This window comes from Urocampus carinirostris, chromosome 20, assembly GCF_059441175.1.
Source record: "Urocampus carinirostris isolate Australia breed hairy pipefish chromosome 20, RoL_Ucar_1.0, whole genome shotgun sequence".
In the NCBI taxonomy this organism is placed as follows: domain Eukaryota; kingdom Metazoa; phylum Chordata; class Actinopteri; order Syngnathiformes; family Syngnathidae; genus Urocampus; species Urocampus carinirostris.
The window spans coordinates 22,293,042-22,310,120 of record NC_142368.1 but is presented as its reverse complement, the minus strand read 5'-3'; the positions used below and the strand labels follow the sequence as shown (position 1 = coordinate 22,310,120).

General features: G+C 37.6%; 1 protein-coding gene across 1 annotated transcript in view; it reads right to left on the bottom strand.

The window, feature by feature from the left end:
- Positions 1-2,482: 2,482 nt before the first annotated feature.
- The window catches only part of pinx1 (PIN2 (TERF1) interacting telomerase inhibitor 1), a 49,510-nt gene continuing 34,913 nt past the window's right edge, over positions 2,483-17,079 (bottom strand). The window contains exon 7 of the mRNA XM_088325358.1: positions 2,483-3,440. Within this exon, the coding sequence (XP_088181484.1) occupies positions 3,081-3,440 (360 nt within the window). The 3' untranslated portion in view covers positions 2,483-3,080. The remainder of the gene's footprint in view (positions 3,441-17,079) is intronic.

Genomic DNA, 17,079 nt, shown 5'->3' with positions numbered 1-17,079 from the left:
AAAAAAAACAAATTAAATAAACATACATAGGGAAAACAATTACGAATAAATTGAAAATATTATTGAATTAAAGCATCTAGTAATGGAAAAAATGAAAAAAAAAATGAAATTACTGGTTAAGAAAAATACATGAGGAAATAATGGTTAAATTCAAAACATGAAGAAAATAAAGAAAAATACATGACGAAAAATACATAAATAAAATTAATAAATATAAAGAAAAAATAAAATAAATGGAGAAACGCATAAATGGCAAAAAGAATTAAAACATGAATAAAATAGTGTATGGAAATGTAAAAAGAATAGCTAACATGAAAAAGAACTTTGAAAAATAAATAAAAATAGAATGAACAAAGAATACTAAATAAAAACAGAATACAAGGAGAAAACAGTGAATGAAAAGAAAAAAAGAAAAAGAAAATATAGATTACATGAAGATAAAATGATAAATACAAATGAAAGAAAAATACACATTGAAATACATAGATTAAAAGAACAATTAAAGAAAAAATATAATTTGTTAAGAAAATAATGAAGTGAATATTGAATAAAATTATAAAAATAAAACGAAATACATGAAGAAAATTATGAATAAAAGATTAAAAAAATAATAATAATAAATAATTAAGCCGAACCTAAGACGGCACAAAGTCTAGAGCTCTATTTTTGGGCTGAAAAGGATGTTTGGGTCCTTGTGACCAAACTGAAAAGCAAGCATGATCATCCACATTTTTCGAAAACCAGTTTGCTTTTCTCAGAACCTTTTAAAACCATTTCAAGATCAAGCAATGAATAAACTCTTCCCTAAAACCAGAAATGATTAATCTCCACTCTTTCCCCGTTTGAGTCACGGCCCCAAAACACGTTAATCGTGTCGTGCGCGGGAAAGGATTTCCTCGTTACCGTCAAATCGGTCAAACGCATGCGACCCGAGGCCAGAGAGGCGTGGCTGCCTGAAGGGGCGTGGCCTTCCGCGGAGGTAGACGAGAGACGTTAACGGCAACTACTGAAATACCAGTCGGGTCCCTTACGTGACTCAGCGTGACTTAACTATCTTCAGTTACTAATGTCTTAAATAATTAAAACTTGAGAAGCACCGAACTTATGATAAGCATTTTTTTTTTCAATTTTCACGGAAAGAAAGCAATGGACGCTGTCAAAACTGAGACATTTTCTCCTAAAATCGTGTGTCCCTCTGCTTTAGTTTTGGTTAGTGGCTAGATGGCTAGTGGCTATTGTTTACATCAGGGATGTCAGAATACACTCAGCTCTGGGTCCTCATGGTTGTAAGAAAACTCTCACGGGGCCGAACTAATAGGCTAGAGAGGAGAAAGAGTGAGATAGACAACGTCAGAAAAAGGTAAGAGAGAAAAATGAGAAAGAACGAGAGAAACAAAAACAGAGAAAAAAGGAGAGAGGGAAACCAAGAGGAAAAGGAGAGGGAGAAAGAAAGGGAACAAGAAAAAAACAAAAGAGAAGGAATGAGAGAGAAGTAAATATGAGAACGAGTGAGAGAAAATCAAATCTAAAAAGTAAAGGGAGAAAGGGAAGACAAGAAAAAAAATACAGCTAGTCTTTGGAAGTGTCGCCATCAAGTGGACATATGTAAAACAGCTGCTTGTTTTTCTCCTGCGCTTCTCAGCGTTGTCTCGCAGGCTGGATTCAATCCTGCCCGATCGACACTCCTTGTCTACGTGCTTACACTACAAGGCTAACTTCTTATAGTCCTTTTTGGCAGTCACTGAGCCGTTTTAATTAGTTTTATTTCAATTATGATATTTTACTCTCGCAAATATGCGAGCGAGACTGTTTTATTTTGTATTAGACGGCACCTAATGTGTACGATAGTGATTTTTCATTTTATATTGTATCTTTTAGCAACACAGAGAAAAATAAGTATTATTTTCCCCATTTTGGTTAATAGTTTTGCTGTAATTTGGGATATTTTTTTACTAAAAAAGTACTTAAAATGGGGGAAAAATTCATCTATTCCAACCTCTTTAAAATAGGAAAATAATTTTAATCATAAATGATGTGCAATATTTTTCCTTGATTTTAGTTTTTTTATTGTCACTGATAGATTGTGAAAATTGTATGCAAAGATATTAAATTATCTGATTTATTTTACGATATTTTTGCAATGCAATCTTAAAAGACTTATTAAACCAAAATATGTTATTGAATATATTCTGTTTTGGGCTGAGAATTTTCGGTTAGAGATTTCGGACCAAAATTTTCAAAATGGTGCATTTTTACTTAAAATGGTTATATTTTGAAAGAAATGTGGTACAACAAACCAGGTAATAATCGATAAAATAAATGGCTAATTATTCTAAAGCACTTCATTTCTGCCTCTTGATAATACATATTTTCAGATTTCTATAGTCTTGCATGTAAACGAACTTACAAGACATTTCGAACTTCAATTTTTTACTTGGAAATAAAATTGTACCAATGACAAGCTTACAGACCAAACTTAAAAATCATCAGCTTTTATTTAGTAGGAGCTTTCTGTACTGTCAAATCAAAGTAGAATACCCAAACATTAAATCTACAATTCATAATTGAATGCTCTTAAAAGAATCATGTTGTCATTTAATATTGACCGGATGGCCGTTGTTCCTGCTGCCTAACTCGGCCAACAGGGGCAGTGTTGACATTTCAGTTCCTGACAAATGATAAAGAACAGAGGTATGAAAAAAAATTAAAAAATAAAAATAAAAAAAAAGTTTCTTTTCTGCATTTGTATGGCAGCTTAGCTTTATGGTAGCATCCAAATGATCTTAGTTTCAGTTGTCATTGCACAACTTTAATTAGGTTCAAGCGTTTATAAATCCTGATTAAATGGTTATGTAGCTGCAGTAAGACACTTGCATAATTCTTAATGTCAATCAATTTCATCCGATGGTGTTCCAAAACAAATATCACTAAAGGGATAATTGCATTGCGGTGTCGTTAGCAAACACGAGGATGCCAGTTCTTGAAGCCACGCCCCCGAGTGTGAATTATCTCAGAATGCTTAACTTGACAGTTAAAGCCAGGAGGATAAAATGAGTCCTTTGGAATCCAAACAGATTTTTTTACAAATCCCGCTGCTTTTTCTTGTGCTTTTTGGATTTCTTGCGCAATTCCTCTGCGTGTTCATGGTCAACCTCTGTCGTTTCACCCGTTAATTCTGTTTTGGCCTTTTTCTTCTTCTTGGAAGTTTTCTGCTCCTCACAGTCCGCAGGGGATTCTTCACTTTGCTTGTTCCTCTTTTTCGAGGGTTCACTTGCTTCCTCCTCTCGAGTTTTCTTCTTCTTCTTCTGCGGTTCCTCAGACTCCTGTGCAGCAGGCTGATCTCGGCTCTCTTTGAGGTGGGCCATCCTCTGTGCAAAGTACTCTTGCATGCTGAGGCTGCTGGTCACATTATTGTCCGAATCTTGGCTGCTGCTGCTCTCCTAGAAAAGACAAAATTCAGCTCATCAAACTCTGAAAGTGATTAAAAGAAAAATTGAGGCAAATTTATATTTTCCAAATCATGCAATTCTGCGAATGCAACTAGGTGCAGGGGTCTCCAACGCGATGCCCTCTAAGGACAGTTGGCGTACATGCGGACTTGTTTTGAAAATAGTTCACCCGTGCTGCGTCATTGGGATTTTCTAGTAAAATGATTTTTTTTTTCCTGCTTGATGGAATCTATTTAAGCCTATTTCTTTTTAATAATTAACCTGGAAATAACATAGTCATAACATAATTTGTGATTTTAGACCTTCAAATAAATAAATTCCAGTTCATGGGCTTCATGGACAAAAAAGATTGATATTTATCTATTGATAATTATCTTTAAGCTATGTTGTGTATTAAAAAAATAAATAAATGTATTAAACAAATTTACTTTACAGGAAAATTCTGATTTATTGGTTTTATACACAAATGCTTAAAAAGTGTGCATTTTAGCGAGCTATCTGGCTGCCTTTTTAACGATTTATCACGCTATCCATCTATTTTTTTTTTTTTTACTTTTTTTGCATGCTATCGAGCTAAATTTTGACCTATTTTCTACTTCGCTTTCTAGTTATTTACATTGCCTTTTACTCTTTTCTAGTTAGCTTTCTAACCCCCTTTTAGTTTTTACCTGTTTACCTTTCTAGCTGACTATCAAGGTACCCGTTTTGCTATTTAGCAAGCCATCTAGCAATGTTGCTATTTTAAAAATTCGTATCAAACTGGGTGCCTTTTGCTGTAATTGGTAACAAAAATGAGCTCTCAGCTTAAAAAACCTTGGAGACCCATGAACTAGTGTCACTTGTACAATTATTAGCAATAGGAGGACTATGAATGATAATGGAGCTTGCGTTAATGTAAACATTTTTAAATAGCTGCGCTAGTGATAAGCCAGTGTAGCAACACAATCTGCAAATGACTGCTAGGGTAATTACCCAACACTAATTAGTGTCAATGTTAGCATTAGCCAATTGTGTAGCAATGCCATCTGTAAAAAATCCCCTTTTTAAACATCCATCCATTATCTGCACCCCTTATAGTCAGTAGGGTCTCGGTGGAGCTGGAGCCCATCCCAGCTATCCTCGGGCTGTGGGCAGGAGACACCCTGAACTATTTGCCAGCCAGTTGCTGGGCACGCAGAGAATGACAACCATTCACTCGCTCATTCACACCTAGGGACAATTTAAACCCATTTTAAACAAGTAGTCTAATTCAATTTGTTATTATAATGATTTGTCGACAAAGTTGCTAATGTGGTTACCTAGTGCTAATTTGTGTTGACTGTTGGCAAATAGATATGCTATCGTGTGTTCCCTTTTAAGCCCTTAAAGTTCCTATTCTATGATAAATTAATTTAGGCAATTACTTAAAATAATAGAACGAGAATATATTGATTTATTCAACTAAATTATTTTACAGGAACTACAACAAACCAAATTCCAATTAATGGGTTTAGGGTTAGCGAATGAGGAAAAAAGAAAATGTGCATTTTTAGCAAATTAAATTCTGTTCTTGAACTGTTTAGAGAATATGGATGGTTTTGGTCTCTTTTGAAAAGTAAGACTCTGAAGTTTTGTCCCAACCTGAAGTAACCACTGCAGGTGCAACTAACATTGAGTAAATTGATTTAGAACACACAAAAATAGGTTTATTTTCCTTGCCTAATTATTATTATTATTTTTGCAATTTGATGCCTGCAGATGTGTGTAGCATGGACATCTTAGCTGGAAAACAGGTGAGACGATAGCTTTAAGCCTTACCTGGTACATTCTTTAATTTGATCATAATCTGAAAAACATTATATTATACACATTTTTCTTTAAAGAGGACCAGTTTTCAAAACTAACATTTTTAAAAATTGGCCAAAGTAAAATTCACATTTGCAGACATTGTGAAAGAGTTTTATACGTTTGAATTCTCTTTCTAGAAGTCAATCAATTAATGTGCACACTTGCACATAAAAATGAAGCACTGGTAGGGTTGCGCACACTTATTCCAGGGTCTAATTTCAATACAATAGGGACATCTTCAAATTGATTTACTCAAAATGTCATTAGCTAACCAATGAGTCAATCATCATTTGAATCGGTCACTATTAATAAAGTTATTCAGTGGTAAAAAAGACTAGTAATACAGGCCTGTATAGGCTAATGCGGGTTGTGGATTGTAAAACAAAGCCTGCAATTGGCGAAAAAGATGTCAATTACAAGTTCAGATGTCAAAAGCCTATAGACTCTGTCACTGCCTCCAACAGATCACTGTGTGGATGCAAAACAACTCTCTCCAACTAAACTTGGACAAGACTTAAGTCATTGTCTTTGGCCCACAAAAACCCTGAGAAAGTGTCATCAGTCATCTGGAATCACTTAGTTTAAAAGCTAAAAATCAGGTTAGAAATCTCAGGGTAATAATGGACTCAGACCTAAACTTTAACAGCCACATTAAATCCATAACATCATCAGCCTTTTACCATCTCAAAAACATTGCCAGAATCAAAGGTTTACTGTCTAAACCAGACTTAGAGAAACTTATTCATGCATTTATCTCTAGCAGGTTAGACTACTGTAACGGCCTTCTGACTGGACTTTCTAAACGAGCTGTAAGACAGCTGCAGAACATCCAGAATGCTGCTGCTTGGGTCCTGACTAGAACCAGGAAGTACGACCATATTAGTCCTGTGCTCAGGTCTCTGCACTGGTTTCCTGTCGCTCAGAGAATAGACTTTAAAACAGCTCTGCTGGTGTACAAGTCTCTTCGTGGTCTAGCACCAAAGTACATCTGTGACATGTTGGTCCCATATGAATCATCCCAGACCCGGAGAACCTCAGGGACAGGCCTTCTGCTGGTGCCCAGAGCCAGGACTAAACCGGGTGTAGCTGCGTTTCAGTTCCATGCAGCTAAACTCTGGAATAGTCTTCCTGATGACGTCACACAGGCGTCTACCCTGACAGTGTTAAGTCCAGGCTGAAAACAGCTCTGTTCAACTGTGCATACAACTGAAAGGGTTCTATCTGCATTCTTCACTTTTACTTTATTTTAATTCATTGATTTTATTATGTTTTATCTGTGGTTTTAATGCATTTTAAAAACCACATTTTACATTTTCAATGTCTTTTCTTCTATGTTTTAACTGTAATTGTGTGTTTTTAACCTGTCTCTTTGCCATTTATGTAAAGCACTTTGAATTGCCTTGTGTAGGAATTGTGTTATACAAATAAACTTGCCTTGCCTAGAAAATAATTTTACTAGTCTGTTTATTTACAAACGGAAATCAGTTTACGGGTATCTTGTTTCAGACTGATCGTAATGTTTCTGTGATGAGTACATTTTGAAATTGTCACATCTTAAATCCCGAAGCTTTCCAATGACATGTGGCATGACGTATTTTACTGGTGACATTGTATCTTCTCTTTCAACAGTTTGGGGGTTAAACAAACCTTGCATTAGTTTGTGTTATACAGGACTGTCTCAGAAAATTAGAATATTGTGATAGTTCTTTATTTTCTGTAATGGAATTAAAAAAACAAAAATGTCATACATTCTGGATTCATTACACATCAACTGAACTATTTCAAGCCTTTTATTATTTTAATATTGCTGAATTTGGCTTACAGTTTAAGAAAACTCAAAAATCCTATCTCAAAATATTAGAATATCATGAAAAAGTATACAAGTAGGCTATTCAACTAATCACCTGAATCATCTAATTAACTCGAAACACCTTGCGAGGGTTTCCTGAGCCTTAAAAACACTCAGCTTGGTTCAGTAAACTAAATCACAAGTATGGGGAAGACTGCTGATCTGACTGCTGCCCAGAGGACCATCATTGATACCCTCCATCAGGAGGGTAAGACACAAACAGAAATTTCTCAAAGAGCAGGCTGTTCACAGAGTGCAGTTTCAAAGCATATCCACAAAAAGTCTGTTGGAAGGGAAAAATGTGGCCGGAAACGCTGCACAACCAAGAGAGATGACCGCAGCCTTAACAAAATTGTGAAGAAGAGCCGCTTCCAGAATTTGGGGGAGCTTCAAAGACAGTGGGCTGAAGCTGGAGTCCAGGTATCAAAAGCCACAGTTCACAGATGTGTCCGGGAAATGGGCTACAATAGCTGTATTCCCATGGTCAAGCCACTTCTGAACTCAAGACAACGGAAGAAGCGTCTGACTTGGGCTATGGAGAAGAAGCACTGGACAGTTGCAGAGTGGTCCAAAGTCCTCTTTTCAGACGAAAGCAAGTTTTGCATTTCATTTGGAAGTCAAGGCGCCAGAGTCTGGAGAAAGGCTGGAGAGGAGCAAAATCCAAGTTGCTTGAAATCCAGTGTGAAGTTCCCACAGTCAGCAATGGTTTGGGGAGCCATGTCAGCTGCTGGTGTTGGTATACTGTGTTTCATCAAGTCCAGAGTAAATGCAACTGTGTACCAAGAGATTTTAGAGCACTACATGCTTCCATCTGCTGAAAAGCTCTATGGAGATGAGGATTTCATTTTCCAGCATGATCTGGCACCTGCCCACAGTGCCAAAACCACCAGTAACTGGTGCACTGACCATGGCATCACTGTCCTTGATTGGCCTGCTAATTCCCCTGACCTGAACCCCATCGAGAATTTGTGGGGTATAGTTAAGAAGAAGATGAAAGACACCAGACCTACAAATGCAAATGAGCTGAAGGCCGCTATCGAAGCATCCTGGGCATCAATAACACCTCAGCAATGCCACAGGCTGATTGCCTCCATGCCACGCCGGATTGATGCAGTAATCCGTGCAAAAGGATTCCCAACCAAGTACTGAGTGCATCAATGGACATTTTAAAATGTTTGATTTAGTTTTGCTGTTATAAAATTATTTTTTTACTTGGTCTGAGGAAGTATTCTAATATTTTGAGATAGGATTTTTGAGTTTTCTTAAACTGTAAGCCAAAATCAGCAATATTCAAATAATAAAAGGCTTGAAATAGTTCAGTTGATGTGTAATGTATCCAGAATGTATGACATTTTTGTTTTTTTTAATTGCATTACAGAAAATAAAGAACTTTATCACAATATTCTAATTTTCTGAGACAGTCCTGTATATTATCATTAGCACATAGCAAGTCTAATTAATAGTGAAGTGACACTATCTGTGATAGATCCTTTTTTGAACAAATTAGTCTTATTCAAATTGTAATTATATCAACAAAATTGTAACCCAGCTTTAATTTGCATTAACATTAGCAAATGCGTATGCCAGTGAAGAGTGAGGCAACACTATCTGTAAAAAATACACACACAAAAAGACAATAACAAAAACTTGGCAAAGTTGCTCATTAGGTTTAGGCTATTTGGCTTTTTGGAGATGACTGTTATAACACTAAAACCTTTGCAGATGTGTATTTTACTTTGGCCAATTTAGAAGTTCTGAAAGAGTTGTAAATGTTTGACTTCTCTTTCCAGAAGGCAAATTATTGATTGTGCACAGTTGCGTCCAATAATGGTGCATAAAAATTAATCACGATTTTTTGAGAAAATGTATACATTTATATTGGACATTTCATTGTCAATCATTCGAATCGGTTACTACTGGCTGAAGATATTCGGACGTACTAGAGGCAATCTCGGTTTTATCAAACAGGCACGTATAGGCTCATGTGGTCTGTGGACCGTGAAAATAAAAAAGCCTGTCATTGGCCAAGAGTGGTGTCAATCAAAAGGTTTATATTTAAAGGGAAGTTTTGGAGCGAACCGAATTGATTACTACAAGGAACCTCCCCCAAAAAAGTACGCCCATAACCAACAACAATTCCCCCCCCCATCACAGTACAGAAAAGCGGACACAACTTGTTGATTAACCAATAAACCAATTAAGCTTTATATTTAGTAAAGTGGCTGAGAAACAAAAAAATGAATTGACATTGAGGTTCAGATTAAAAATGTTCAGTTATATCAAACGTAGATTTAGGTGTTGAGGCCACAGTGACACAGATTTTGAGCTCCCATGATTTAGCTAAAACCAACATTTCAATTTTGTGCTATGATAATAATATTTGAGTGAAAAACAATTTTGGTAAACAGGTTCATAATGCACATAACATCTAAACCTGCACTGCCTGTTTTGACATGAACAATAAAATGGGGCCACTGATAATTCAGGCACAGTGATGGTGTCATTTCCGTTTGTACTTTGGCAAATGTTCAAGGTTTTTACCTTTATCACCTGCCAAATTTCTTCCTAGTTGGTGAATTAAATCTATTGCCCACAGAAGGCTTCTTTGATGGAATAAAAAAATGTCAAAACATCAGCACAAAAACATAATCCTGCTCCTTAAATCAAGTGTTAGGATCTACTAGGCTCTCCATTCAGCAGGCCTATTTGTCACAGAGGGCCCGTGCCCCATTCGTCTCCATTTTCCTAATGGCCTACTCAATGCATAATGATTTGCGCCCAAGAAAACGTTACTTCCTCCTGAGACCCGCAAAACAATGCATGAGCTTACCTTGGGTAGGTTTTTTCCGGGAAATTGAAAAAGGGGGCGCTGTATTGTGTCACCTCGCTATTTGCTCTCTAAGATTTTGTATTTTATGCCACGATTAAAGCGCCCTGATGAGGACCGACAAGTTAACGGATGGTCAGCTAACACAATATGCATGTATGTTGAAATAGGGGCCCTAGTTTGAGGCCCCCTCCGTAATATGAAAGCTTAAAGTTTGCTATGGATGCTACCTCAGTGCTGATTGAGAAAAGAAAAAAAGCTAGCCTCAAAACTAACTAAAAGGTTGAAATGAAAATATGAAAGAGCAACCTTGGCACTCCTGAAAGTCGCTTCTAAATAAAATATATAATAGAAAGCTAGCTAAATATCCCAAATTGTCTATATAACTCAATAAATAGGGAAAAAAAACTAGTGAGATAGCTTGCAAAAAAGCTAGCTGAAAGGGTAAAATGCAAACATGAAAGCTTAAAAATGTATAGAGGTAAACTTGCTTTGAAAAAAATGTAGCTAAATAGCTAGCTCAAAAAAAAAGCTAAACAAATTGATCTAGATAACCTGCTGAAAAGATACAAAGGTATCCTGCTAAATAGCTAAAATGGTAGCAAGTTAGTTTTATAGTTAGCTAGATAGGTAATGGGATAATACACAGATAAATAGATAGTTAACTAGAAAGCAAAACATGCAGTGAGATAGCTAGCTGAAATGGTAGCCAAATAGACAGCTAAATAGCTAAAACAAAAAGGTAGCAAATTAGCTTGATAGCAAGGTAAAAAGCCCCAAAAGCTAGATAGAAGAGATAAATACCTAAAAATAGTAAAAAGCCAGCTAAATAGTTAACTAGAAAGCAAAATATGCAGTGAGATAACTAGCTGAAATGGTAGCCAAATAGACAGCTAAATAGCTTTAAAAAGGGTAGCAAATTAGCTTGATAGCAAGAAAAGTAAAAAGCCCAAAAAAGAGATATAAGAGACAAATACCTAAAAATAGTAAAAAAAAAAAGCTAAATAGTTAACTAGAAAGCAAAATATGCAGTGAGATAGCTAGCTAAAATGGTAGCCAAATAGACAGCTAAATAGCTAAAACAAAAAGGTAGCAAATTAGCTTGATAGTTATAAAGGCAAAAAGCCCCAAAAAGCTAGATAGAAGAGATAAATACCTAAAAATAATAAAAAGCCAGCTAAATAGCTAGCCCAAAAAAATAAAAATCTAAATAGAGATGCTAGATAAAACAGTGTCACTTTTAAGAACTTAAGAACTAAGAACTGATAAGTATTTGTACTAAAAATAAACACTACTAGATTTTTTTTCTTCGTATTTCGTAATTTGCTTTAAGCTGGCGTATAAGACTATGAAAGATTGTCAGTATTGGATAAGTGTTTGGTTGGAGTCACAAGGTTGCCCACAAAAAGAAAACTCAACCTCAGTCAATCTACTCTGTGTCGAGTTAAAGAGGCCACGAGGGACTTTGATAAAAGCTTCCAAGCTATAAATCTAAAACACACAACAAGCAACCTGCTTGTCAATACACTTCCATAAGGGACCAATCGTTGCTTGACGTACAGATAAATTGATAAATGCAATTGAGAAGAAAAAAAAACATTCCTCAAGGAAGTCGGTTCTTAGAGTTGTTCCGAAAGCATTTCAGCCTCCCCGGAGCATGACCAAAAAAAAAACAACCTTCGGACTACTTTATCTATTAAAAAGGAAACTTTCCCAACTCTGGAGAAAAATCTATACTGGCACAATAGTAGCAGGAAGCTGACATCGCCAAACAACGTGTTAACTGGGATTTGGGGGGGGGGGGATTATACGCTGGCTAGGGGCCACTTTAGCAGTGAAATAACGTTCTCTCCAGAGAGTGGAGGACGCCGGAAACGCCGATGAGGAGCGAGCAGAGCCAGTGACTGAGAAACAACTTTGTCAGGTGAAAAGTGGCCCTCACTTTTGGCCTGGGGAGCTCCATTTAAAAAAGAAAGACATTCAAGTGCTATGCTAGCGTCAGCGCAACACCGAAACCTGCGAAACAGCGCTGACCGACTGTTGACGGCAACTACTTACTAGGAAACGTGTCGCTATGATGCAGATTTCGGATTTTGTTTCCTCCTCTTACCAACGGGTTTCCTCTAACCTGTCATTAGCAATCACACTTTTGCTAGCAACAAAACAAACAACAAAAGATGAATCTTGCAAAATCTCACCACCAGCTGACCTGTATTTCCCTCCAATGTAAATACAATGGTACCTCTTTTTCAGGGTTCCGCCATGAATTTTCCATTCAAATTCAAGACTTTAAGACTTTTTCAAGACCACATCCAAAGAAATTTATCCCGGGCCACGACAGCGGGGATTTTAAAACCCTGCCCAAGTGGAGAAAAGAAAGTATGGTGTACCCAGTGGCTGAGGTTCGATTTGCAAGGGCGGACGCACTGCCCAGGCACAAAGAGGGGGGACTTGCCCTCTGACCCAGCCACGGCCAGGCCTGGAATAGGGGTGGGACTGAGCGGTCATGCAAGCGGGTGTCAGGAACAGGTACGGATCAACCCGGGCGCGAGGCAACTCACGGGCCACCGGGACCGGGTACGAGTTTGTAGATTTCAATCGATGACAAAAGGCGTTCTTGTAAAAATACAAATGTAACAATAGTATCGTCTTCCTCCAATTTTCAGGGCTTTGTCAATCATTTGATCGCTCTTCATCCAATAATTTGCATTTTTAAAAGTTGTTTATGTTTAATCGTGGAGATATGTTGTTTCACAATCATTTGTGCCAATGTGAGGTTACTGAGGTTATACAGCATATAGTGGTCTCGGAGGGCCCTTTTTTGGTTAACATGTCGTTTTTTGGTTAACATGTCGTTTGTTGGCGCAAGAAGAAAACAAAATGCAGAACTTTACAGCAACACAGACGTTGACTATCTAATGCTTGTTGTGAATCCTTTTTTCTTTGTTGCACTTCGTTCACTAGCTGTCTAAAACGGGAGGATTTTTGTTTGCTCTGTGCAATTTTAAGTTTACAAGTTCATAGTCAAGTTGATGTCATAATAAGAGAGCTTAAGCTGTGCAATTGTTTTGTTTTTTACAGTTTCTGATGAACCATTTTTACCTAGTTACATACCTCTTACTGTGTACCAGTCATGCAAACAGACATTAACCTGGTCTGCTGTTGTATTCACCTTAAGTGCGTGTGTTTAAATTAGAATAGTTTTCCCTCATCCGTGCACCTCATTTTAGCACTTCATTAAAAATATTTATGATTATTTGTGTGACAATGAATAGTCCCTAGATATTCGTAATCGTGACAGCCCTAGGTGCGACTCATTGTGTGGAAAATAAGTTAAAAAAAAAGTTGTTCTCGATCATGCTCATTATCACCTACAGCAGGTGAACCACAACACATGTAACTGGAGCACACTTTAGTAAAAACATTCCCGGGTTGATCTCCATTTGGGTGAGGATTGGAGAAATTGGAGAAAGCACCTTGGCCCACCCAACGTTTTCCTCCTGCTTCCCGGCCAGAACCTCAGGAAAAGGATGCGTGGAGCGCGCCGCGTGCAGCCTTGAGATAAGACTCCTTCGGCAGAGGAGCGGTCTGGCTAGCACTCGGCCCTTCCTGCACTGTGCTCTCCTCGGGTTGGGGGGCTGGGTGGTGGCTGTGAATAGGCGGAGAACGCATCGAAGGCCCGCCGAGGCCTCCGTGAGAAAAGAATAACTGGCGGGAAGGCGTCTGCCGGGCCGAGTTTGACAAGACGGGCCAGTTTTATCTCTAGCAGCTAATGGAAGCGACAGTAAGACATGGCGGAGCGTGCCAAGAGCGTTCGGGTAGGTGGCGTAAGTGGTAGGCGAAAGATACTTTGGCTGCTGCCGTGTACGGTCATTACCCGGAAAGTCAGATTTCTCAACATGTGTAACTTCTGAAAATGTGACGTGGGGCTGTTACTAACCAGGGAAGTTTTTGAGAAAATGATAAAGATTAGGAAGTGAATTAAACTGAATTCTACAGCACTGACTCCTCAGATTCCACAAATAACACGTTTACACTTCACTGGTTACAAACGAAGTGAGAATGTAGACATTTGGAAATTCTTAAGACTTGTTTTCTCTCATTAAAATATTTTAATATAATTATGAAATACTTAGTATTTCCCTTTTTGATATTTAAAAATGAATATAGTTTTTAGCATTCAAAGCCCCAGTGTGTAATATTTGACCACTAAATGGCATAGTACTGTCTAATGCAATCAAAAACCAGTGCCACAGAGCACAGCATTGCAGCAAGTTGACAAACATGACGGCGACCTTAGGGTATGGATTACTTTATGTAAAAGAAATACAAATTGTTCAACATTTGTATGATAGTTCAGGTAATTTGGATTTTCCAATTAAATATTTTTTCTAGTGGTTGACTTGAGTCTATTTAACTACTTCATACAATTACCCAAGTAATAGCATAGTAATACAATGGTAATAACATGTTATTTTAAGGAATACACATCAAATTGGGTGCCCTTTGCACTAATTAGTAAAAAAAAAAAAAAAGGAGCTCAGATTAAGAACGGTCGGAGACCCCTGCTCAAGAGATTGTCTGCCATCTTGCTTCTACGGGTACCCACAAAAACCTTGTGAAAGGCTGGTCCCTGTCTCCACATTGTCAATCAGGGCCTTGTTTTTTTTTGCTTACACAACATTTTCATCAACCGTGCATAAAACAATGCATTTTTTAAAATGCTCGTAGGTCGAAAAATTTTTGTTTTACATGAGCCTCATCTAGAGAAAGCTGTCATAATTGTCCATCATCTTGCTCTTGGGGGTGACCAAACATTTCAAAAAGCTTGGGCAAAAAAAGAGAAGTATAACTTGTGCATTTTGGTCACTTTTGAGTATCCGAAGTTTGTCTTCTTCCTTGTGCTTTGTAGCACTCGTTTTCAGTTGCACTCCACCAAACATCGAAATATGGTGGTCGAATAATACACGCTGTCCCTTTAAAGTGTCAGTTAAAATAACATTTCTATCAGCGATGGTAACTGGCTGCACTTCTCAGTGTCATTGATATACATCAGATGCCTTTAAATTAAAAAAAAAAATGGCCAAACCATTCTATCGTTTTAAACTAATTTATCAAGTACAAGTTTTGGGGGGTTTTTTTCATTAAAAAAAAACACACAAAAAAATTCTAATGTTAAGTTTGAATATCAAAATTTAAACAAGTATTCGTCATCGCTAGAGATCGCAAAAATCTGTATCATGTTAAAAAAAAAAATTCGAACAAACAGTCAATGCTGTGGATGGCTGAAATACGGTCAGAGGAATACACAAGGCCCCTGAGCCGTAGTTCAGAACTCTGTGTTCTGAGCTATACAACAGAACTGTATATTGCGCCATGAGGTTCAAATCACAAAGATGACCTCGCCCACTTTCTGCCGTGGGCCATTTAGATCAGAAATTCTTGCGACCACAATACGAGGACCACTCAAATAACCCAAGACAAATCCCTTGGCTAGTTATTTCACCTACTCCATTGATGGCAATAGCCATCAAAGTTCCATTTTTATGCACCTTGTCTGAAAGTAAATGAGTGAAGATTGTTATGATCAGGGAATAGTAAAAGAAAAAATGCTTTTTTGCAATACTTCCCATTTTTCTCAATAATTTGCAACCAATATCGCATGAGTCGGTAATTGCGCCAGGGTGCCCTCATTGTCCTGCCACAATAATAAATTTGGCGATACTCGAGGTCTATGGATCAGCAGCTGATTAGCTAGCTGTCTCTCCCTGATGAGCACCAGGGTCCATTTGCCTCATCCTTCACCAGCTTGATGTGGGCGGACAGACGGGAGGGGAGGGGGCTGTTTGGGGCAAACGGGGATAAAAACATGGGAAATAAGACAATCTTCACCGCATCGCCATTGATTAGCATAAATTCTGGACTACGAGCTGATACTTTTTTGATACATTCTTAACACTTCGGCTTTATATGGGAACCCTGCTTGGACGTCTCTAAATATGTATTATTCCTTTCTATAGGAGAATATACACGTTTTTGCCAACATCATACTTTGATAGTATTTTATTTGATATTCACGACGTACAATATTCTAACTTTTACACCCACAAATCAAGTCCTCAATTTATACATCCAAAGTAAACAAGTGGAAGTTATAAGTAAAAATCGCTACACTTCTCTTTCCGGATTATCAGCGTCAATGTCACATTGCTGAAGTTTCCTTTAATACTCAAGGAACCATAACAAGCTATTGGGTGTTGGTATACTACCACCGAAACCACCTAAGACAGTACAAAAAGACACGTTTGTGTTACAATTTGGCACTATTCTCCACTGTAGAAGAGATCCGCAGGTTCGAGAGCATTTTCCATTCGGGCTCCGGTGCTGTGGAATGCTCTGCCCTCTGAGATTTGATCTTCAAAGTCAGTGGAACTGTTTAAATGTAGGCTTAAAACACAATTCTATTTATAGCTTATGAATGACCTATATTTCATGTTGACAATATCTGTGTGTTTGTTATTGCGGCATCCATTGCAACCTGGTCATCCTAGAAGGGGGATTGCCTCATGTGCGGTCCCTTCAACGTTTCTTCAATTTCCTCATGTAGCAGTTTTATAGTTTTTCTTTGCCCTCATGTAGGTTTTAGATCAGGGAATTGTGTAATAGTCTGTAATTTGCAACAACCTGTGGTCTGTACAGCCCTTTGAGACTCTTTGTGATTAAGGGCTATATAAATAAATGACTTGACTTCATAGGACAATGCCATAAAGACTAATGCCAGCAGCAGTTAATCACATGGGGAAAGATGCAAAGAGATGCAAAGCCACCAGAGAGCAGTGTCGCCTTAAATTTTAGGCAGACTTGTTGAGAAACGTGGCAAAAATAGCAAACATTTACAAGCAATTTACCCTAAATTTAAGCACTTCTCAATCCTTGAACATGCAACATTAGAATTTAAGCATTTCAAAAGGTTTTCAAGCTCCTGCACGAACCCTGTTTACAGTACTTTTATTCGCTCACTTGTAAAACTTGAATTTCCCTCCACTTGCGAAATTCTGCTCACAAAAATCGTGATATCTGTTCCTAGGAAAGCACGGTTCTCAAAACCAAACAAACGACCTTCGAAC